The sequence below is a fragment of the Balaenoptera borealis genome (assembly GCF_965194805.1).
Source record: "Balaenoptera borealis genome assembly, chromosome: 7".
In the NCBI taxonomy this organism is placed as follows: Eukaryota; Metazoa; Chordata; class Mammalia; order Artiodactyla; family Balaenopteridae; genus Balaenoptera; species Balaenoptera borealis.
In genome coordinates, this window is record NC_138864.1 from 108064796 (window position 1) to 108082312 (window position 17517).

General features: G+C 41.9%; 3 protein-coding genes across 7 annotated transcripts in view; all 3 read right to left on the reverse strand.

Moving 5' to 3' along the window:
* Window positions 1–1500, reverse strand: part of COPG2 (COPI coat complex subunit gamma 2) — a 142459-nt gene extending 140959 nt beyond the window's left edge. For 2 of the 5 annotated variants that reach the window (XM_082399168.1, XM_082399166.1), the window contains exons 1-2: window positions 1359–1499; window positions 139–191 (exon numbers count right to left, since the gene is read on the reverse strand). In XM_082399168.1, the coding sequence (XP_082255294.1) occupies window positions 139–191; window positions 1359–1395 (90 nt within the window). In that variant the 5' untranslated portion in view covers window positions 1396–1499. Of the gene's footprint in view, window positions 1–138; window positions 192–995; window positions 1194–1358 lie in introns of those variants that run through there. The other 3 variants (XM_082399167.1, XM_082399170.1, XM_082399169.1) reach the window with 3 other exon arrangements.
* Window positions 1501–1643: 143 nt separating this feature from the next.
* On the reverse strand, window positions 1644–15968 carry TSGA13 (testis specific 13). The gene is made up of 7 exons (XM_082399252.1): window positions 15839–15968; window positions 13370–13448; window positions 11410–11481; window positions 10321–10527; window positions 5630–5769; window positions 4932–5059; window positions 1644–1986 (listed from the first exon to the last, which is right to left on the reverse strand). The coding sequence occupies exons 1-7, from the start codon at window positions 15859–15861 to the stop codon at window positions 1763–1765; spliced, it is 873 nt and encodes a 290-aa protein (XP_082255378.1). The 5' UTR covers window positions 15862–15968; the 3' UTR covers window positions 1644–1762.
* The window catches only part of KLF14 (KLF transcription factor 14), a 36476-nt gene continuing 34880 nt past the window's right edge, over window positions 15922–17517 (reverse strand). Inside the window, exon 2 of the mRNA XM_082399251.1 lies at window positions 15922–16013. The gene's annotated coding sequence lies outside the window, so the exon portion shown is untranslated. The remainder of the gene's footprint in view (window positions 16014–17517) is intronic.

Genomic DNA, 17517 nt, shown 5'->3' on the forward strand with positions numbered 1-17517 from the left:
TTTCCCTCAAGTATATATTCTCTGAACTCAGCTACATTCCTTAATTCTTATTTTGGATCAGAGCATTCCGGGGCTCTCTGTCCCCCATTCTAAAATGGAATAGAAAAGAAAAAAACACACTATACTTCCAAGCCATACCTCCTGTAAGACAGCACTCTTCTCCAGATGCCGAAAAGGATTGGAGCCACTACCTATGTTATGGGGGAAAAAAAATGTCTTTAATAGCTGTCCTACACAAACTTACTTTCTACAGAAGGGTATTGAATGCTTGGGAAATCTCACCCAAGTGAGGTGACCACTTGGATTTCACAGTGATAATCATTACTAATATGCGTACAAACTGATTAAAATCCTTCTGATTCTGACACTAGCTCTGTCTGCTATCCTGTAAGATCCTGTACTTCTCTTTTGCAGAAACCCTGCCTGAAATGAGTGTATTCTTTCCCTGCCTTCTTTTTATATGAATGTTAGAAATATCTGTCATGTCCATACAACTAAAATTAATGAGACTGTGGTAGGGTCCTTTGGATTTCCCTAAAGGAAAGCACTATTTTATGTGTTTCTAACATTTACTGTGAGGAGTTTACCAGAGAATTAGATACATGTCAAGCTGGAAGGGGCCACAGAGGTTTACTAACCCAACCCTCCACCACACTTTTTGAGAGCAGCTATCAATCACTGAGGGTTTTGGGGAGTTTTTTTTGTTTGCTTTTGTTTTTTGAGGTGACTTGGCATCTTCCTCATTTACTCTGGACCAAAGACGGATATCAAGATGCAACTCACTTTTGGATGCTTGAGTATTAAACGAGCTAGGTACCACGGAGCAGGCTTGCCCGCACGGAAGCGGACAAAGCAGAGGTCCCCAGGGAGATTGTAAGGTACAGACACCACAAAGTTCACAAACACACTCAGTTCCGTCAATCCCAGACCCACCGTGGGCCTTGCACTACCAGCACCCCACCCCACCCCGCCTCTCGCAAGCGCACACTCACTACCTCCGCCACCTGCCATGGGCCGGACTCTGGTGGGCAGCCCACCCCCGGCGAACTGGAGCAGGTGGCTCCGCGGAGCTGCGCCGGAGGGGGCTGGGGGCGGGGCCGCCGAGCAGCCCGAGGCTGCGTGCGAGCGACCGGGCGCTCGCGCGCGACCTGAGGGGAGGCTCCGGCGCCCGGGGGAGGGGCTAGGGGCAGGCCCCCGGCTGGAGCGGAGTGGGTCGGAGGAGGGGCTGGGCTCCAACTCCGGCCCTCCGGCACACCGGCGCCCACGCCTCCAGGTCCGCAGTTCCCGAGAGCAGGTGGCGGCAGGCAGGGGAAGGGGACCCCGCGGCTGAGGGTGGGCGTCAGACGCCCCGCGCGTACCAGACTCCTCGTCCTTCTTGTCGAATTTTTTAATCATCTTGGACGACTTCCCAGCGCCCAAACCCACCGCCACCGTCCCAGGCGCCGCAGCCAGCAAGCGGAAGAAGCTGCAGGAAGGCCGACCCCGTGCTCTGGCGCCGGTTGGGCCGCGGTCCCGTCACTCGGAGAGAAGGCCCGCCCTCCCCGGCAGTCGCCGGCCGCTCTCAACCCCAGGGGACGTGGCCACTCCCTCTCCTCCTCCCCAAGCCGGGCGGAGGCGGGGCCAAGGGTGGGCTCCCCGGGGCCGCGTCCCCGCCCCTACGGTGACAGGTCGCAGCAGGGGGCTCACCACGGCCCACCCTGCAAGCGACCCGGCAGCCCACGCCCGGAGAGGGCAGAATGAAATTTTATTTGGTTGGCACGCCCTAAATGGCGACTTCTCCAGGCCCCTCAGTCTCTGGAGATGAGGCGAGGGGCATGTAGGGTTTGCTTTCATCGTTTTTTATAATCCACTGCTCGGCCCTTCCGTTGCGGAACGCGCTCTCTCCTGGCGCGGTTCTGGTGGGCTTCTCTTCCAGGAGTGATGAAAGGGTTAATGGTTCCCAAATCATCTGGGAAGTTGGCAGGTCGTTCCCTGACTTCTTGGAGACTGCAACAAAGCACAGGGCACCTTCGTGAATGTGGATTTCCAGAGGGTTTAGGACACTTAATGTGAGACGTAAAAAGAGACCCGCTCGGAGGGCCGAGAAAGCTGGTCTTTACTCTGAGCAAGAGGATAAGTTTTGGACCACGGACTACCATTCCAACCTTCTTTATAATTCTTCCCTTCATCAACACCCACCAGTTTAGGGTCTTCCCTATTTAATCCCACCCATTTCAAACGATTCCATCTGTGGCCATTTTGACGCTTACATAACGCTTAACTAAGTGAAGGTACTTTCACTTGTATATTCATATTCCTCTTAGCCTTTTCAGTTCTCCTGTCTGAGAGTGTAACTAAGAAACTGTTTCTACCTTTGGCTTCACTGTCATCACTTTTTCCAGGTTCTCTTTCAACTTCTGCCCTTCTTGGACGCCTCCGTTGTGGGCTCTTCTTGCTCCCATCCCTCCCCCCGCCCCCCATTTTGAAGCATTATGCCTTGTAAATATCCCTTAAATTTGTTTTCTTATTCCTACTGCTGTCACCTTAATTCAGGTCCTATCTGTTTGTTTCTTGGACAGCCTCCTAACCAGCCTTCATGGCCCCCATCCAAGCAATTCTCTATGTAATCTTTCTTTATTTGGATGCCTGGTAAACATGGAAAATTATTGATGGAAGGAGGAGTTGCTAGGTTCTCTTTTACTTGAAGTAGAGACACTGTTTCAACTTCACAGTAGATTGTCTTTGTTTAGGAAAAGCACAATAATGGGCCCTTTAGATACATAAGTAAATATCCACTCATTTTTCTTGAGGGAAACTGTAAAGTCGCCATAATTCTAATAAATGCTGCAGACTGAGATGTTAAGTGTTCTGTTTAGAAATGTAAACTGGGATACCTTAGCAGAATCATGCCCTTGAAAAATCAGAGAAATTCTAAACCAGGTTAGATTCTAGACTGGAGAAATTCCTCCTTCCAATATAGATTTAAGCTGAACTGCTGATATCCTGCATATGGTATCATTTAAGATTTAACTCTGACTAAATATACTAAATGTACTATTATGTATACTAAGTGTACTATTATGTTTGCCTTATCTGGCTTATAAAGCTCAAAGCTTGCTTTCCATGTGGAGTTTCCCTTGAAGGAAATAGATGTTCCTACTTATTTATTCTGGGGGCTGAAAATAAACAGGCTTAGGGGAAGGAGCTACCTTTTACCCTTCCTTGGGCCAAGGGTATTGGGAGCCTAGGCAGAGACAGTGCTGGTAAGCCAAGAGACTCCCAAGAATGGCTAATGTGCTGGGGGCCTGTTGGGAAGTATGAAGGGACTGAGGGGGGGTTGAGGCTGAGCCTAAGAGTGTCCCCTTTTAAAGCAAGATAAATGATTCTCTGCCATCCTTTAATTTTTCTTCACATCTATGAAGTGTTATTTAATATCACAGCTTGGTTTTAGCTGTATATGGGGAGTTCAGAGAGGCAGGAGGGATGTCAGGTGGGGTGGCAGATAGGTACAGAAGGAGCAGAAACACTTGAAGAAGCCAGGTAAGGGATGGTATGATATGACCTCATACCTCTGGAACTGTGACTGTTTGAGCTGAGGATGGCTGGCGATCACTAGGATGGCCTTGTAGAACAGGGAAGTATACCTTAGGGAGTTCCAGAAACTACTCGAGGAGAGCAGTCCCGTAGGAGAAATGAACCTTATCTTGGAGCCATAGGCTGGTGAAGTCTGGGGACCCATCGATTATACTTCTAATACACAAATGTGTGTTCAGTGCTCTGAAATTTTTCAGTGGGTCCCAACTGCCTGCTGGATAAAACCTAAGCCCTTATTTATACAAATATACAAAGCCCTTCATGACCTGGCCCATCCATCTGTCTTACATATGGAAAGTGCTATTATTATTGGTGCTTGATAAATATACAACACTAGTAAGTGCCCCATAAATGTTGCTAAATGAATGACAATTTGTGAGGAGCATTTTTGTTGTACCCCTTCCTTACAACCTTATCCCAAACCTCTTCCACGCCATGTCCTGCCTCAACCCCAAAGAGACTCATGGACCTCTGAGACTCATAGCTTATCCTTTGGCCCTTCTAGAACAGTTTTCCTCGAAGTGTGATATGCATACCACTGGGTAGTTTTAGGTGATACATAGATAAACATTTTAAATTTTAATTATTATGGGACTTCCCTGGTGGCGCAATGGTTGAGAATCCGCCTGCCAAATCAGGGGACATGGGTTCGATCCCTGGTCTAGGAAGATCCCACATGCCGCGGAGCAACTAAGCTCGTGTGCCACAACTACTGAGCCTGTGCTCTAGAGCCTGCAAGCCACAACTACTGAGCCCTCATGCCACAACTACTGAAGCTCGCACGCCTAGAGCCCGTGCTCCGCGACAAGAGAAGCCACCGCAAGGAGAAGCCCTCACACCGCAACGAAGAGTAGCCCCCGCTCGCCGCAACTAGTGAAAGCCCGCACTCAGCAACGAGGACACTACACAGCCAAAATAAATTAATTTTTAAAATGTAATTATTATGAATTTGATTAACTGTTTGAGAGAAATGTATAAGAGAAAAAAACCCCATGTGATTAGTATATCAAACCCATGATGTCAATGATATAGTATTAATTAGGACAAAAAAAATAATTTGAAAGAAAAACATTAAGTAAATAACAGGGCAAATAACACATTGACCAAAACTAGTAAAGTGGTAGGTGATGTAGTTTGGAAAACACGATGCTAGAGCTTTCTTGAAATGTGAGGATTTAAACAGGGTGGAAAGCCTAGCACCACTTGGGCCTCTATCAGTTCTTGGCTTCCATGCTAAAAGGAAAACTAGCCTCCAGAACCTCCAAGAGAGATTTGCCCTTATCTCTCGTCCCCATAGTTTGTCCCTCTTGCCCACATCTCCATCCCATAAACCATTGTTTTGATAGAGACGACCTTACCGTCACTCCTCAGATCTCTTTTACAGACTGGAGCAAAGTTGAGCTGAGGGTACATTTTTTTCTGTTTTCTCAAAGCATAGACCTTTGAATACTTCCCTTCACTCTTGAAATCCTTGTCCGTGGAAAACCTTAACAAAGAAAGTTCATTTAGTAGATCCTAGGGTGAGGGATTAATGGAAACACTCACTGCATTCTCAGATTCTGGGGGAGAAGAAAGGACAGTAGGATTTGAAGGTGTTCGTTGGTACAGAGTGGGAGTATTGTGCAGTGGAAGGGATGCTTCTAGAACCTAGCATTGTAAACCTATAAAGGAACTCCAGAATCTCCTCTCTCCTCTCCAAACAAGATATAAGCTGCTCCTATAACCAGTTTCAAATCAAATCTCATACATAGCAAATTGTTCCTATATCACAACCCTTAACAGGCACTGAGGGAAATTTTTTTTTGTTGCTTCCTCAAAGCATAGACCTTTGAATACTTCTCTTCACTCTTGAAAATCATTCTTGTGAAAAACCTTAGTTTTGCATTACTGTTTCTCTGTTGCTAAGGTAGAAGTGTGGTTGGGGATCATGTAGGGAAGCTGTCCTATTATTATACAGTTGTCCGCATTCTGTACAACCGAAAAGTGTTTGTTAAATCATATTGAAAAGAGATAGTGACACGAATAAGGAAAAGGTAAGAAAGAGCCAGGACTTCACCTAAACCATTGTTCTCTCTTGGATTTAGGGTCCTCCAACAGTGTCACAGGGAAGACTGGTTTCAGCCCAGATCTTAACTTTTTTTTCTGAGACATCAGAGGTAGGAAGAAGTTCTCAGTGGGCTTGTGCTGATGACTTTCCTGCAGCAAAGGGAAGAAGAGTAACTGAGGGAGTTAGCTAAGTCCCCTGGACTTACTGACCTAAGCTCCTGGACTAAGCTCCAGTTCCCCTAAAATCATGCAGCAAAACCTGCCGAAGAGGGAAGTAGGGATGCAGAAACCCAAAGAAGAGAAAACATTTCCCTGAGTGGGCTAATACCTGTTCATTTCACAGCCAGATGATTTGTCCAAAGTTAGGTCAGTTTCCTAAGTAATCAATTAAGCTTGCCTACTAGCCCTTTGTAGTAAATGGCAGAAAAATTTCCCAGGTTTTGAGAAGGATTCAATTAGTGAATTGCTTAGGAAACCAAACATTTGGTAATAAGTTGGGAAATAGATCCATGGGATTCTACCCACCTTTCTTGGAGATGGCTGTCTCATTCACATCCCATTCTCTGTCTGCAGTGAAAAGGCCACAGAATGGGATGTTTTGTGAGGTAATAATTTCGTCATTATTAAAGTCATAGAATCAAAGGCTTTCAGAAAGGATCTGAAAGGCCATCAAGTCTAACCATTCATCTGACACTCTTATTCCCTCCATAGTAACACTATCAAGTGGTCAATCTTCCTATATCTAAAAACCCAGCCTACTTAATCTTTGATCAGCTGATTGCTATCCCCTGTAACTTCTACCCTACAGTCCAAACGGAATAAATCTAGTGTCTCTTCCACAGAATCCTTAAAGAATTTGAAGAAATCGATCACGTTCCTCCTGAGCGCCCTCTCTCTTCCAGGCTCAACATTGCCAACATTTTGAACTTTTTTTTTTCATATGACATGGCTTTGGGTTCACTGTTCTCCTGATTTCTCTCATTTTAACTCATTTGAGAAAGTTACAACTTATGTTTACACATTATATTTATAATTATAATTATATTTACATGTGTGGCAATCTGAAAGGAAAACAATATGCTAGGTGTAGCAACTGCAGGACACATCCTATTAAAGTCTCTATTCAAATGTCATTGCTGCTTCTGAGAGCCTTTCCTAACTACACTATCTAAAATCACCGCTCCCACCCATCACTCTCCATTCCCTTATCCTGCTTTTTGGGCACTTATCTCATTATACATTATCCGTGCGATTGTTGGCTTGCTTATGGTCTTCTACCTCACTGGAATTAAACTTTGACTTAGTCACTGATAGATCCTTACTACCCCATAACGTTGCCTGGTACATAGTAAGTGCTCAATAAATATTTCTTGAATGAATAAAAGAATGACAATTAATGAATGAATAACCAAACTAATTAATTGACCCATACTGAACGTTTTTGCTCAGAATTTTCAAACCTCTTTTTTAAAAATGCTTACTGCTGAACCAAGTCTTTTCAATTCTGTACTCATTCTCTTTAAAGTATTCCAGTTTTTTTTTTTTTAAGTCTTCCAGTTTTGAGGAACAGGAATTCATTTAAGTTACCTCAATTAATAGGGGTTTTACGGTAGCAGCATGTGTGCCTAGGACCTAAGACACAGCTAATAATCTGGCCACAAAAGAGCAGAAACCTTAGCAGAGCTAGACCTTAGAGCAGAAAAACAAAAATAAAAAACTTATCTGGAATCCAAGGCAGCACTATCTAGGACCACTACTGCATGAGCTTGTCTATCTTGTCTCATATCATTTAGCATCACATCATTAACACGCTTCCTACTTTCTCCCTGTCTGCTTCCTTCTGTCTCTAGTGTTCATTCCTTACCTTTACCCTGCATATCTTTTTTTCTACCCACAGCTTCTGCTTATTCATTTCTACTTCAAGCTGCCCCTACCTTCTTCCTCATGGTTTGACTTTTTTATGGCCTTCCTCTGCATGCCCTTTCAGGTTTTATTCCCACAGCCTCAATCTTTTCCTTTCCCAATTCAGATGCCTGGAAGCAAGAATATGATTAGCTCAGGGATTTTGGTTGTTGATAAGTTACAAAACCAAGCAGGACCCTGTGGGGCTCCTGGGCACAGAAGCCTTTCTGTCCCCCGTTTCTTGTTCATAGGGAATGGACTCCAGCCTCCATGACCTTCCTTGAGTTCCAAAGGGAAGATTCGAACAGTCGCTAATCAAGGGAGGAGCAGTCAAGAAACCACCTGAGACGAGATTAAAGGGACCAGAGAAGCTCATCAAGACCACCTGAGACGAGATTAAAGGAGTGCAGACCCTGCACACACCCTAATCTTATCAGTAACCTTTGAACCATTACTGTAAAACTCCTCATCAAATCCTCCCAGGTTGGAACATAGTTTTTCAGGGCAGGAGCCCACTGTGTCTCCCTTTGCCTGGCAAAGCAATAAAGCTATTCTTTTCCACTTCACCCAAAACTCTGTCTCCGAGATTTAATTCAGTGCTGGTGGTACAGAGGCCAACATTTTGGCATCAGTTAGTTGGTTTTGGTTTTGGTTTGGTTTTTGGTTTTTGTTTGTTTAGTTTGACTTGGGGGTACCGATCTACACCACAGGTCACTAACCAGCCTATGAATTTTGCTTCACTGGATCAGGTGGCCTTCTCTGGTCCTAGGTAGGCATAGAGAATTGAGTCTAGTTATTCAAAATAGGACCTTTTGGGGCATCCTATTCTTCACAAACTGTGGTAGGGCCATGTCACTTAGAAGGGGCTGTGAGTATAACAATCACTGTGATAGACATGTCTGGTCCATTCTTCAATTTGATTGCTGGTACCCACACTCTTCTTATACACATGTCTGGGTGTAGCAAAAGAATGCTTCTTTTGTGCATAATCTTAGGCTCACAAAAGATTGTAACATTTGTATAGTAAGAGGAAGGGATGCAGCATGAATATTAAAGAGGCATTCTAGATATTGGGCATTTCCATCTTCTTGGACTTTTTCCAGATAGCCCCATAAAATTACCATGCTGCCAGTCTTTGACAATCAGAGCCTTAATACTGTCTATTAATACAATTTGGCTGGTACCACAATTTACTCATGAATATGATCAGGTCCCACATGTGACCTGGAAGGCTCACAAAGTGCCAGCTGTTGGAAGAAAGCTCTTCTTGCACCAAGGTTACATGATAGTCTTGTATTTCCTTCTCTACCTTGAGCAAGGCAACCCTGGCTTGACATTTGTTCCTCTCAGTGTATATTATCCACTACCATGAGAAACAACCACTGAGGTTATGTTCAAATGGCACAAATTCTGAGACCCAAGAAACCATAGGCAATGAATTCATTAACTCCTTTGTCAGCATATACCATTGGATATTAGCATTTTATCATCCGTTTGGAAAGGAATCTCTCTCACTGCCATCCATCTAGCAGCTAAGGAAATACTAATTCCATATTGACCACATTTTATTATAACAGTCTGTCTTGGATAATTCCACTCCCAGCATCAGATTTCTGTAATAATTAGATTTTTTTAATTTGCACTTTCACTTATTTAATTTCTTCTTGTTATATTAGGCCCACTCTTAAGGCTGTCAAGATCTTTTTTAGATCATATGCTTAAATATCTCTTAATTGATTTTCTTCATTTCCTCTGTTATTGATTTATTCAGTTCTTCAGCATCTCTCACTTTGACAATTGTAGTAACAATATAACTAATCTTACTGATTTTTTTCTCTTCCACAACTAATACACCTTTCTCTCAACTTCCAAAAAAGGTCTTAAAATGCAAATTTGATTTTACCTTTTATCTCCTGCCATTTACTCTCTTACATCCCCCCTAAATGCATCTCACTTTCTCATGTCTGTATGCCTTTGCCCTTCCCACTGATTGGAATATTCTCCTTTTTTTTTTTTTTTTTTTTTGGACAGGGGTCACCTCTTCTGTAAAACCTCCTTGATTACTTCCTTTCCTCCAACAAAGATACGTTCTCTACTGTATATTAGTGTACCTTGTATATTCTTTTATTATTCATATATCCTGGTATATAATAATTACTTTTTATATCTCATTTATTGATCTGTCTCTCCTGTTAGACTCCAAGTTCCTTCAAGATAGAAACTGTCCTGTAATCATCTTTATATTTTAGTTCTTAGCTTACTGTATGTCCAGCAATTGTTTATTGAATTGAATTTGAACTTCTCTAGTGTATAACAAAGTCCCAAACATCTGGCTGCTGTGATAGTAAATTTTCTCTTCTCCCCTTCTGACACCCAAGAGCAGTGGGTATAGAGCATAACCCTTTACCCCTTTCCCAATCTGATATTCGTTTCTGTTCCTTGTTCGTCATTTCCTGATTTATCTGTTGCTACTTCATACTCAACCAGAAAGCCAGTGGCTAGTTTACCCTTTGTTAATTACAAACTAAATATCTTTGACCAAGGAGGAACAATTTTGAATTAAGACCCTCTTTTCTCTGTGTAATGAAGTTTCATGACCGAAGTTTGTACAACTCTGATTCTGAGTATTTCCCAGGCTCTCGGATTCTATTTGGTGAAGCATATGGCAAAGAATAAGAAGGAAGAGATCGGGTCATGAGTACCATCCTCCATGTTAGGTTAGCTCCCTTCTTCAAGCTAACTCCTAATTCTTCAAGATCCTTACTCAGGGTACCAGGAAACTTCCCCAGGTGCCATTACCTTGAGCAGTAACTCACTGGAAAAGTATTTTGATGTCATGTCCTTTCCTTGATGGTCGATTGGGCAGGGAAGTGGGTTGTTGGTCATAATCAGTAAGGTCTTATCCTGATCATACTCTGTTACTTTCAATGTGAAGCTTTGAATTTTCCTGTTTCGAGCCAGGAATTTATGCAGTGCAGTGGGCTTCAAAGGCTCATAGTACTGGGCCTGAGCAGACAGAAAGATTTCCAGAGAGACAAAGGGATTAGGTCAAGAGAAGATTAACAAATCAGTTGGCTAATCTTTTGCCTCTAAGGGGTAGGGACAGAAGCTGGACAGGGGCTGGGTTTAATAGAAAATGTCTGAAGCTCTCTGTCCCTTTCTTCTCTCAGAGCTTTTCCCTGCAAACAGACCAAGGGGCTGGGGAAATGAGATGGAAAAGTTTCCACATTAAAAGGAGCGAGATGACTTAATTCTTGTGAAAAAGTTGTGCCCAACATTGTGCCCAACAAAATAGGGCAAGCAGAAGTTTCTATGTTCAACCTAAACGGCCTTCTCTACAACTCACTCTGAGGCAGAGGGAAGAAACTCCCAGGAACCAAATCTCCTAGTTCAGAGAGCCCTGAGGGGGCCAACACAGCCCTTATCTGCATCTTCCCACCCACCAACGTTTCTCCACAGGCACAACCACATTAATATGCAGAATAAGCACAAAGTTAAAAAAAGGAAAAGCAGTCACAAAAGACAGCATGTCACTTAAGATGTAGTGGGGGAAGGGGCATGCCCACTAAACTTGCCTTTCCATCAGTAGGAGGAAGGCAGAGGATGGGAGAGGGAGAGAACAGAATACTTCCTGATTCGAAATATGTTTTCTCAATTAAAAAAATATATATATCAGCTGCAGGGACCACCTTCTTCCCAGTCCCGCCCTCCTCCCTCACCACCATTCCCAACAGTGTCCTGAGACAGCTCTGCTTCCCTGTCCTAGGAGGACGCACAGTCACAGAAGCTGGTGGCACTTGGAGGCACTTGGGATACTCTGCAGTGGGCCTCGGCACCGCAGCTGAAACTTGCTCTTGGAGATCTTGGGGGAATGCTTTTATCACCTACCAAATTTGGATGGACTGTGTAATGGTGAAGGTTCTCTAGAACAAATTTTGATTGCCCGACTGCATCAAAAATCTAGAGACAATAATCAAAATTAGTGTTTCAAGTTGTACCTATTCTAAACAATATTCCATTCCTTACCTCATCTTAGTCTGGCTAAAATCTGGTCTCTAACTTAAATTAAGTGAGAAGAACTCCATGCTCTGCACCCTGGGTTTCTGGAATGAGAGCCATAGCATGAAGAGCTAGGTTCTAAGGCATCCTGACAGGGTAGCTTGTACATGGAAATGTGGACCAGCTTTGTGAAATGTTAGGAGCTGTTAGGAAGTGAAGGGGTGAAATAGACAAGGGCAGCATCAAAGTTTAGACCAGGACATATCACCCCTAGAGCTCACACCTCTTTCTTCTGCCTTTTCCATCTCTATAGAAGGGAAATCAGGTGAAAAACAAAACAAAACATGCAGAATCAGGTGAAAAACAAAACAAAACAACCTTTAAGGAGAAAAGCAAGTTACAGAAGGGCAATAACTTCAGGGTTGTCAGTGAAAGGAAGCCTGGAGGATAGCTGCTTTCGGGGCTGGGGGCGGCACACAGGAAGGGAGAAACAATGGTGCAGTCTGCATTTTTGAATATTTCTGTGATATATGATTCTTCCAGAAATGTGGCAAAAAGTAATTGAATTTTGGTAACCCTTCTGTCTACCACTTTGTATTTTTCTGCTGGTGGTGGTGCTGGTGATTGGTGGATTGCTTGAGTGCCGTGTCTGGTGGTAGAGTTGCTGGGCCTCCTCCATCTCCTTCTGCTGACCCCCCCCCACCCCCGCCCCGGGCTGTTGCCTGGCCTCTAGCTTAGCCCTAGGTTATCTAAGGATAAATCAAAGGGACAAGAACACAAGGAGATAAAAGCTCTGAGTTACCTCCTTCGGGCTTGGCCTAATCAGGAATCAGATAAAGAGCACAGTCCTGTATGTGGATGAGCATTTCTAAAGATTGCCATGCCCCTAGGGAGGTGATATAGTAAGCTGGGATTCAGAAGAAAGGGAACTCACACTGAACAGGTGAATACAGCAAGAAGGTGAGTGGAGAAGAGGGAGATAGTAAGAGTGGGACAGAACTGTGTGATGAGGGGAGGAAAATGCCAGGAGTTGGCAATTTCCAGGGCTTGGAGGAGGACTAGTAGAGATATGCCATACATTCTTTTAGGAATGGTGGGATGAAATAGGGGACAAATCCAAAGATGCAATGATTTAATTTCTGTTACCTTTTGTAAAACTGAAGTCCCTTTGTTCAAAACAAAAATACATTTGAAAAACCTGCTTCACAGATATGACATATATATTTAGAATCACAGACGTCTCGGAAAAATTTATTTGGGAGAAGATGTGAAGACTTTTCCTTTATAGTTGTTTTTTTTTTTAATTAATTTTTTGGGGAAAGTCTCTGGGAAAAATGTTTTTACTTGCAAATTTTTCTAAGGTATTGCATCTTGTTTCCAAATTAGTCTCCAGTAGTTGACTAAATCCGTAAGAATGTCCAAATTGGAGTATGTTTTTAGCTTTATGTTGAATTGCACTATCTCTGGCTGATGAAATAAAAGTTGACCTGGAAAATTCACTTGAATATGATAAACCTTGGGAAGCAACCAAGCTATCCAAAGGAGTTTTGTTGCAAGAAGTGACCACAAAATCATGTTTAAGTCAGGGTTTAACACTCACTCATGCCCTAAAATAGATTTCTGGTCCCTGGGTTTTGAGCCCTGATTCTTTGCTGATATGTCCCTGTCTCTTCCCTTTTCTATGTCTCTGTTCCTCTTTCATAAAATTAGATAAATTAATGTTGCTTTCTATATAAATCTTGACCCCTTTTTGCTTTTCAACAGGAAGTTTGTGAGACCCAGCTTATAAAGCAGTCTACGCAATTCCAAAGAAAGATTATAAGTGAACATTGCTAATGCTCTTTCTTACCTCATCACTATCAACAATTGTTTCTTTCTCAAATTTAACTGGGCTAGTTCTTGAAGTCTTTGATTTGCCATACTGAAACCTGAAAAAGAGGCAAAATATCAAATTATTTTTTTCTTACTCAGAGTCTTGGTCTTCTACATGTTCTCAACCTCCCTCAGTGAAGTTTGGGGACATGACTTAGAAGAGCCCAATTTGGGTGATCACTAATTGCATATGTATGGGTAGTAAAGAACAGGACTCATTATTCAGCCCGCATCCTGGACTCTTCAGTTTGAAGAGTTAATCAAGTGGGACCTCTTGAAGACATGGTGACAACTGATAAGTTGATTTCTTCTAAAATAGGGGTTTTAAGAAATGCAAATTAAAACCACAATAAGCTATCACCTCACACCTGTCAGAATGGCTATTATCAAAAAGAACACAAATAACAATTATTGCAGAGGATGTGGAAAAAAGGGAGCCCTCATACACTGTGGGGATGTAAATTGGTGCAGCCACTATGGAAAACAGTATGGAGGTTCCTAAAAAAAAACTAAAAATGGAACTACCATGAGACCCAGCAATTCCACTCCTGGGTATATATCCCAAAAAAACCTGAAGATACTAATTCAAAAAGATACATGTACCCTAATATTCATAGCAGCATTATTTACAATTGCCAAGATATGGAAGCAACCTAAGGGTCCATCAACAGACGAATGGATAAAGAAGATGTGGTATGTATGTACAATGGAATACTACTCAGCCATAAAAAGAATGAAATTTTGCCATTTGCAACAACATGTATGGTCTTGGAGAGTATTATGCTAAGTGAAGTAAGTCAGGCAGAGAAAGGCAAATATTATATGATATCATTTATATGTGGAATCTAAAAAATAAAACAAACTAGGGAATATAACAAAAAAGAAACAGACTCACAGATACAGTGAACAAAAAATAGTGGTCACCAGTGGGGAGTGGGAAGGGGGGAGGGGCAAGATAGGAGTAGGGGATTAAGAGGTACGAACTACTGTGTATAAGATAAATAAGCTACAAGGATATATTGTACAACACAGGGAATATAGCTAATATTCTACAATAACTTTAAATGGAATATAACATTTAAAAATTGTGAATCACCATGTTGTACACCTGCCACTTATATAATATTGTACATCAACTATACATCAATTTAAAAAAAAATATAGGGGTTTTAGACCACTCAAGGAACTGGTCTAGTAGACTGCTTAAGCAAATTCTTTTGGGCAACTGGACAATCATAATACCCTTAAAGACCACCTACTGTTTTGAATGTCTACCTGCATACTCTTCTCCACATGGAAACAGCTCTGCCCTTGCCAATAATTAGCCAATGATTCCATGAGAAGGGATACAGTTAGTGCAACTTCACAACTAAATTTCCAGTTCTTAATGACCATGCTTGGATTACTGGTTCCCTCATGTACCTAACCACATCTAAGTTTCCCTACCTAGAATTAAGGTAATAAAAACAATCATCAGTGGCAAATATTCTCATAATCTAAACTTTCATTTACTTTCCCATCTCCCTCTCCACCAGACACCAGTTCCCTTTGGGGAAAAAGGGCAAAAGTTGCAATATTTAGTAACAAAGTATTTTGGATTCCTTGACCAATTCTTACTAAACCTATTTACTGTCCTAACATAGCGAAAGATGCTCATCAGTAAGATTGGGTTACTTAAAATAAATAGCCTGCTTTCTCTTTGGAGGTTAAACTAGCTTAAATTAAGTAGGATCCTGGAACTACCTCAACTAAACCTCTCTCCTTTAAAAATGAGGGTGGCAGAGTAAAGACCAAAATAAGAAAAGTAGAAATAGCCAAGCTATGTAGTTGATAGGTCAACGGGCTATAGCATGGTACAAATAATCCCAAATCCAGGATCAAATCCCATCCAAGGATGGCTCACTTCCATCTATTGCTGGCCACCAGCTGCATCATTAACTCGGGCCAGAGGTCTTAAAAATAGTCCCCAGGAGAGAGGGTGACACATTGTGGGTAGACCAAAATAAATTCATCTCCACTTAACATCGTAGGGTTGGTGTCCTTTTGATGTGTCCTATTACCTTAAGTTATCTAATAATCAACACTATATTATAAGCTTTATTGTAGCACTTTTCAAAATGATTCTTTGGTATCTAAGAGGCAGCACAGGATCCCAGATACTCTTGTTCAAGGCCAATTTAAGGCATAGAACTGCATGAAAAATGCTTCTTCAGCCCAGCAGTGTCCATCTTTGACAGCCCGGCACTTTTCTTTTGGTAAAGCTACTCTAGTTGCTGTATGAAGCACAGATCAAGATCTGATTTTTGATCCAAGGACAGTAGGTCAATTAAAATGTTTTTAATGAGTGTCTACTCTGTGACTAGTACTGTTCAGAGTGATATGGACTACAAAATGAGTCTGTATAAGAAGGTATTCATAACTTAGTTGGGCAAACAAGACTACACACTTGGCCTGTCTCCTTTGGCCCATTACTGTTCAGTGCTAAGTGGGCCAACCCAAGGCAAAAATTCACCCAGAGGCCAAACTCAGTGCCTCTAAATAGTCCACGTTCTGCAGGGGTTCAGTTCAATCCAAACATTCTTTTCTTAGCACATTCTGTGTGCTCAGCCCCATTCTTGATCCTGTGTGGGAAACAAGAGGAGACTTATTGATGCTGTTGTGAAGGCAGAAAATGCACAAGACATGATGATCCTTGCCCTCAAGAACTTAAGTTTAGTTGGTAAATGTGGGGAGGGAAGAGAAAGTGATTGTTAAATGTGAAACAATAATGACAAATACATGATAACATATTAGGTAAGTCAATTCATTTCTTGGGGCCTCAATTTCCTCATCTGTAAAAATAGAGTTAACCAAATGATTTAAAGGTGACATTCTAATTCCACGACAGTGGTGAGATTTACCTATATAAAGACCTGAAATAAAATTAATTCACGTGTCAGTTATGGGAGAAATTTGGAGGAGTAGCCATCCTTTAATGTATACCTCCCCTCTCAATACAATCATACTTTTCCAGATATTAGTCCTGACTGGAAGGTTATTTTGTTTTTGTTTTTTTGCTGTTGTTGTTTGAAGTGGTAAGACATAAAAGTGGAGGGGTAGGATGAGATCAAATTATGGGGGCCCTGACAATTAAGTAGAGCTTTGATAAGGCCTATTAGCCCAAGTTCCTATAAAGCCTATGGGTTTGGAGGAAAGATCTATATTAATGTTAATAGTTTTGATAGGTGATTGCTCAGGGTTTATGTCTAGTTTGATTGTCTAGACACAAACGCTAAATATGACTATCTAGAGTTTATCACTAGACTGAGTTAACCTCTGAAACTTCCCTTCAAGGGAAATAGACTAATAAGCTTTTCACCCTTTTCTCACCTTTAGTTTTTCTGGAATTGTGAGTCCAGCTCACATGTATATTGAAACTAAAATAAGTAGGAGCCAACAAATTGGGGGATATAAGGCTTGTGCTGCTTGTCTGCAACCCAGGGTAGGGAAAAACATCACACAAACACAAAAACTACATCTAAAATAAGAATAAAAAGATGGAGTGTACAATACCTTGAAGGACATTAGGAAAGCTTAGTTCAGGGAAGAAGGGGAAATTCCTTGACATGGAAACTGTCCGTTTTGAGAATATTCTAGAGGAGACACAGGGAATTTGTGATGAAAAGGCAATCTAGAATGCTGAGGTGTTCTATGTTGGAGTCAGAGAATGAAAAGTCCAAAGATTTTAAACAAAATCTGCTACAATCTGCTCCAGTTTGTTTTTCTAACCTATGACTCCCCAACATACACACACACTGACCCTTTCACTGTATCTTTTTGAAAAAAATTTATTGAAGTATAGTTGATTCACAATGTTGTGTTAATTTCTGCGGTACAGCAAAGTGATTCAGTTTACATATATATATGTATATATACATTCTTTTTCATATTCTTTTCCATTATGGTTTATCACAGGGTATTGAGCATAGTTCCCTGTGCTATACAGTAAGGATATATTTTCACTATCTTAATCAACCTCTGCCTTAGCCAATGTTTTTACCCTGTTCCTCAGACATAGTGAACATTTATTTCTCTTATTCTCCAAACTTAAAACTCTCTCCCCAACCTCTTCAAACCATTTGAGTC